Source organism: Musa acuminata, unplaced genomic scaffold (genome assembly GCF_036884655.1).
Source record: "Musa acuminata AAA Group cultivar baxijiao unplaced genomic scaffold, Cavendish_Baxijiao_AAA HiC_scaffold_1138, whole genome shotgun sequence".
NCBI lineage: Eukaryota > Viridiplantae > Streptophyta > Magnoliopsida > Zingiberales > Musaceae > Musa > Musa acuminata.
Window position 1 is genome coordinate 2,796,565 of NW_027021350.1, and position 5,940 is coordinate 2,802,504.

The following is a 5,940-nucleotide window of genomic DNA, read 5'->3' on the forward strand; positions in this document are numbered from 1 at the left end:
ACACTTGTCTATATTCTTCTTCTTCTCATGACAGACATGTTGGGGAGAAGAAAGAGATGTGGAGTAGAGAGCACATGAGCGAGTGCACATGGAGGCAGAGAGCCGGCAGCAGCGGCTCCTCCGTCTTCTTCCTCTATTTCTCGGAAGGCGCAGGAAGAAAGGAGCGGTCACAAGCAACTCCTTTGTTTATTTACGTTGTTGTACCAACCATGAATGAGGAATCTGATACATTGATTGCATCGACTTAATCTAACATTAACGACGATATTAATATTAAGATTTGATTCATAATTATCTAGATAATTATCATGATCTAATAATTACAGGATTTCAATAACTACTTCAATCATAATCTAATAATTATAAAATAGTTACTAGATCCTATAAATAGGACCATAATTGTTCTTGTCAATTCTCTTGTTTTTAAATATAATTTTCTTGAATCAAAATGATTCGTTTTACTCGTATCATATCATTTTGTTTTTTTTTTGCTCTTCCATTCCCAACAATTAATACAACAAATACAAATCGTATCATATCATTTTGTTTTTTCTTTGCTCTTCCATTCCCAACAATTAATACAACAAATACAAATCCACCCGCTAATCCAATCCATGCTATCTTAGAATCTGAACAATGAAAGAACAGTTGGTAAAATATTAATTTGACCTTCAACAAAATAACTTTTTTAGGTTAAGAATATAAAAAATATATAACTTTTTTATCAATTCAATAATAGATTACTGAAATTTTTGATGATAAAATGGATTCATATTCCCAATTTTAGTGAACTTGTTTTTATCTTAAAAAAAAAAAAAGGAATTTGTGTGGTAAGCTATCTCAAATATTTATTTGAGTACCAAATTATAGACAAGTAAGGAAGGGATAGAGGAATGCAGAACAACATATTTATGACTATCTGAACACATTTCTTTGTCTATATGTTTGTCACAATTAGAGATGGCAAAAAGCAACCAAAGGGAGGTGGGAGGTAGAAGAGACCACTCTACAAGCAGGCAGCAGGGAAATGATCACACCTAGTCTCTTTTTGTTGGTCACCTCCTTCCCTGTGCTGCTTTTATCTCTTACTGAGCTATCCTTTACAGAAATCAGTCTGCTGTTTGTCCTTTCCTGTTCTCTTCTTCTGTTTGGTGTCTGTGAGATGGTGGAGTATCTTAATGGATTGGATGGTGATGAGAAGCTGCAGTAGTGGCAGATGGTAGTAGTAGTAGCAGTAGTAGTATATAGCTGATTCTGGTTACTGAAGCTGCTCCTTTCCATGAGCTTGTGCTGTGGCATAGAATGGATTACCTATGGAGCTTAGTAGCTTACACTATAGAAGGTTACGATCAAACTCCTCATTGCTTTTTCCTGCAAGAAAACATTCTAAGATCAACGATAAGCAACTCCCATAACCTGCATATTATTTGACTGTTTGATTCTCACTGTGATCCATGGAGGACTTCCTCATTACCAACTCTACATTCCAATGGCTCCATGAGTGGAGGAGACCCTGGCATAAGAAGAACCAGAAATGGACTGTAACATCCTTCCATCCGCATGAAGAGAACATCAAACTAATCATCTTACCTTGGCATTTGGAAGAAGCATGATTTGTGGGAAGCCATGTCCAACGTGGAAGAGGATGGTGGCAATGTGGAGGCAATCAGGTAGGTGTTGCTGCTGCTACTATCGTTCACGGAAGCAGCAGTGGCAGCTGCCATCTCCATTTCAGGGACGGAGAAAGGATCGGGCACGATCGAAGATTTTTTAGGCGAGGCGAAGGGGCTATCGGGCAAGTTATGCTCGGCGCTGCATCCATGGTTTGCAAACCGAAACAATTCAGTCATGGCATCGACAGGAGAAGAAATCACAATGTAGAGATCGAAAGAGGCAATGGGTTTGGATTGTTTAATGGTATATTACCTTTCATGGATATCGCCATCCTTGTTGGGGTTTGCCTCATCACCAGATTCCTTCTTATCAGCAGAGTTGACCGTCTTGTGTTCGAGGAAGCCATTGCAACTGTTCATCTTCTGGACTGCTCATACCAAGCAAACAGGATTGACTTGCGCCGCCGAGAAATTCCCAACTTCTAAACAAAGAAACAATTCACCGGTAACTATTTGTTCATCATGACCCAGCTCACCTCCGGTTGGTGATTGTTCTTGGCTGCTGCTGCTGCTGCCGCCGCTGCTGCTCGCGGTATCGGCTGTAGGTATAGTGATTGCTGGAGCAGCTTTGATGGTGGGAGAGTTGACGGAGGCGGGGGCTGAGGAGCACAGAGTCCGGTTCTTGAGGTCGAGGAGCTGGAGATTCATGAGTCTCCTCGCGTGCAGCTCGATGGCCTGCTGCAGTTCCAGCGCTTGCTGCTGCTCCTCCAGCTTCCTCCGCAGCAGTAGCTCCTGACTGCTGCTGCCGCTGTTGTACAGCATCCTTGCTGCTGCTACGTCATCCAGCTTAAGCTTCGGTAAAAGCTAAAGAGAAACGAGCAGAACGACCAGAAGAAGATCTAAGAATCTAACCAAGCTGTTGAAGGTCAAATTGATCTCTGGATTCCAGGCCGGTAGGAGTCGTACATGCAGCGAAGTCGCCCCTCTCAGTCTGCTGCTGTTGCGGCTTCCTGAATGAGAGCAGGGGAACACATCATTCATCGTAGGCAGCGATGAGCAACGGAAACGAGCATTTGATGGAAGGAGGAGGAAGAAGAGTGCCTGCACTTGTCGGGGACCTTCCCCTTCTCCTTGTAAGGCTTGACGAGAACCCGAGCATCGCAGACGAAGTGGGGATTTCCTTTAGCCAGGATCAGCTTCACCGTCTCGGGGTAGACGAAGGTGACGAACCCAAACATTCGCTTCTGCTGGAACGGGATCCGCACGTCCTGTACTGGCCCGTAGATGCTTCCGATTCGAACGACGAAGATTGAAGCAGAGATCAGAGAGATTTGGACTGATGATTGAGCTCGGAAGCTGATCTACCTGAGAGAACGAGTAAGAACCAACCTGAAGTAGTTGGAGACGTCTTCTTCGGTGAAGGTGCTGTCTGCGGGGAAGGTTAAGTAGATCTGCCTCGACCCAGGATTGGCCATCCCTGCGAAATCGCCCCTCTCCAACCTCGTTCGCATTAGCGCTGCTGCCGCCGCCGCCGCTGCGGCCCTGTGAAGGACCAAAGCTTCTTAGCTTCCACTGTCGACAGACAAAATGCCGAAGAAAGGTGCAAAAACGTTAGCGAAAGGAATTGCTGCCTTGGGCTATCGCTTGGCTGCTGCTGGAGCAGGAAGTCGAGGCATTTGCTCGTGGATGATGGAGAGGAGGGCAGGGAACCAAGCGGGGAGTAAGGGAAGGCCGACGCAGTCAGCTGCGACGCCCCGCCGCCCCCGATCCTCTGGCTCTTAGATCTCAGCAGCAGCTCCTGGCACTGCTGCTCCACCGCAGCGTCCATTCTCGCGCCCGCAGCTACCGCCGCGACGGTCTCGTCCGGCAGATCATGGAGGAAGCGACACGCGGTCCCGTCCTTGCAGTAACCTCTGGCGAAATAGAGGCACGGCTTCCAACTGAATCCCGCGGCTGCGATGGCGTCCGAACGAAGGGGGAGATCAGCAGCGGACCAGCTCCGGCGATGGTGGTTTCCGTTGACACCCCATCCCATTCTGTAAGGAAACAGCAGCCCGTCTCCGCTGCCGCTCGGACTATGAGACCCGATGTCCGGACTGAAGAGATCGCCTCCGCCGCCGGCAGCGACGGATCTGGGGCCAATAGGAAGGGAGTGGCAGGGGGCCTGATCGTGGAGGAAGGAGAGTTGGTCTTGGAGGTGGAACTCATCGACGAGCGAGTCGCCAGCGGTTCCGCAGCCGTTGAAGAAGGGAGAGGGACTCGGGCTGCCGGGGCTGAGGAGCTCCTCGGAGGCCTGGAGCTCCTCCAGGGACCCGTTCAGAGCGCCGTTCGCTCTACCAGCGCGGGAGAAGACAGGCGGCGGAGCGAAGGAGGTGGGGGAGGAGACTAAGTTGGTAGAGAAGCGGGAAGAGGAGTTCTGGCGAGCCAAAAGGCCAAAGGGAGAAGGGGAGGCGACGCCACCCGCGGCAGGAGAGGTAGCGGAGGAGGAGGAGGAGGGGGGCAGAGCAGGGGCGGCAAGGCCGAGCTCCTTGCGAGCCTTGAGGACGACGGAGTGGAGGAGGGCCTCAGGGCCGAAAGCCAGGCGGATCATCTCCTTGTCGCCGTGCTCCTGGATCAAGATGTACCCCATGATCTTGGCCGCGTTCACCGCGTCCAAGCTCTGTATCCTCGCCAACACCACCCTCGTCGCCTCGTACACGTCCATGAGGATGCTCTCTCTCTCTCTCTCTCTCTCTATCTTCCTTCTCTACCAGAAGTTTCTCTCAGCTGCCATTTCAACATCCATATTAGAGGAAGAAGACAGTAAACCTGAAGCATGTATCTGAAGAGACACCATCTTGTGATTGAAGACGGTGACTTCCTACTTAATATACGACTAGCAGTGATGGAGGAGGACACACCATTTTCCACAGAGAAAGAGAGCGGGACAGAGGTAAGACGGGGCACTCAACCATTAATGGAGCAGTCTTCGGTCGCAACCCCACCGTCGGCTGTTACTTCTCCCGGCACAGCCTTGGCGTTGTTTTCTACATAACATATTCCATCTCTGCCTCTTGTTCTTTAATTTGGATAGATCTGCATCTTCTCAAATAGAGGAGCACGTTCACCCTCCTCCACCTGAAACCCTTTTCTCTCTCTTTCTCTCTTTCTCTCTCCTTTAGAGAGGCCCAGGCTTTGGGTGAGTCTCCCTTTCCCCTCACACACACACACACACTCACTCGTTCTCTTTTTCTGGTCTCTTCAATCTCTGTCCTAGTGCTGCTAAATTCCCTGTTCCCTAAGCCATCATTTGGGTCTCCAGGGCTCACTGTCCCCTTCCGTCTCCTTTCCCAATCTTTATTGCTGGCTTTCTGGTGGCGGACTGCTGGCAGTGGTAACGTTGCCCTCTCAAAATCATCATCAGTGTTATTATTACTACGACCTACTGCATTCAGTCTGATAGTTGGATGACATGCGAGCAGCTTACTGTAAGCACGGAAGCTTAAGATCTCAGCAGTAGAGAAATGAAATGACAGTGGTGAATGCGGTCAACCGGATTTTGATTTGGATATCATAGAATCCAACGCCCCACGCAGTGCTGCTGCTCTTCTCTTCTTTTATATGTGCCCTTGTTTCTTTGTGCAGCTTTTACCACTCGCTTTAGAGGCGTCACGCCGTGGTCTTGTTGTAACCATGCACAACGCAACACATGTGGCTTCACTCCTCTTTTCTTTTGCTTTTCTTTTCTTACATGTTACTGCAACAGCAGCAGCCGCTGCTACTGCTGCTGCTGCTGCTGCTGCTGCTGCTGCAGCGGTGTAAGTTTTTGGAGCTTTCCCTCCCTCTGCGTCTTTTCTTTTCATTGGAGTGCGGTCCGAGAGAGAGAGAGAGAGAGAGAGAGAGAGAGAGAGAGAGAGTCACATCGAGGGGGTGGTCATCACCACCTAAAGCTCCAAAAGAACCCCATTCACGGATGCTGGTTTCAAGCCTGTGCGTAACCCACACGTGCATGTGCGTCGGCACGTGGGAACAGCTTATGTTGTTCGAAGATTGAGGGTCCTATTAGGTCACTTCGTCTTCTCTTCATCCCCAATTTGTATATAGATTTTAAAAAATAGAAATTAATTAAAACCATTTTCTTTTTTTTTTTACCTCCAAAGTATCCAATGATTGGAAAGTTGACACCCTAACTTTTTTATATTTCAAGTTCAATTTAGATGGACCAAAACTAATTCAGTGTTGAATCCAATCCATTATAATATTTAATTTTTTTTAAAAAAGTTTTCATTTTTATCTTTTTAGAAAGTATCTTATATTTTTATTTTTTAAATAATATTTTTATTTTGAA

At 47.7% G+C, this 5,940-nt stretch overlaps 1 protein-coding gene across 4 annotated transcripts; it reads right to left on the reverse strand.

Moving 5' to 3' along the window:
- Positions 1–886: 886 nt before the first annotated feature.
- Positions 887–5,095, reverse strand: LOC135583727 (zinc finger CCCH domain-containing protein 53-like). Of its 4 annotated transcripts, none has more exons than XM_065179295.1 (10): positions 4,565–5,095; positions 3,245–4,379; positions 3,003–3,155; positions 2,715–2,900; positions 2,526–2,623; positions 2,150–2,446; positions 1,927–2,041; positions 1,591–1,812; positions 1,447–1,513; positions 887–1,371 (listed from the first exon to the last, which is right to left on the reverse strand). In XM_065179295.1, exons 2-9 carry the CDS (start codon positions 4,315–4,317, stop codon positions 1,480–1,482), a joined length of 2,178 nt encoding a protein of 725 aa, XP_065035367.1. In that variant the 5' UTR covers positions 4,318–4,379; positions 4,565–5,095; the 3' UTR covers positions 887–1,371; positions 1,447–1,479. The 4 variants fall into 4 exon arrangements, with proteins under 4 accessions (XP_065035367.1, XP_065035366.1, XP_065035369.1 ...); XM_065179294.1 differs by having other exon boundaries at positions 4,514–5,095; XM_065179297.1 differs by having other exon boundaries at positions 2,150–2,440; positions 3,245–5,094.
- Positions 5,096–5,940: the final 845 nt, after the last annotated feature.

Excerpts from the sequence above, each read along its gene's own strand:
- LOC135583727 (XM_065179295.1), bottom strand. The coding sequence starts at position 4,317 with ATGGACGTGTACGAGGCGACGAGGGTGGTGTTGGCGAGGATACAGAGC. Across the intron at positions 3,156-3,244 it reads CAGCCAAGCGATAGCCCAAG|GGCCGCAGCGGCGGCGGCGG; the intron begins GCAGCAATTCCT and ends GGTCCTTCACAG. Across the intron at positions 2,624-2,714 it reads AAGGTCCCCGACAAGTGCAG|GAAGCCGCAACAGCAGCAGA; the intron begins GCACTCTTCTTC and ends GCTCTCATTCAG.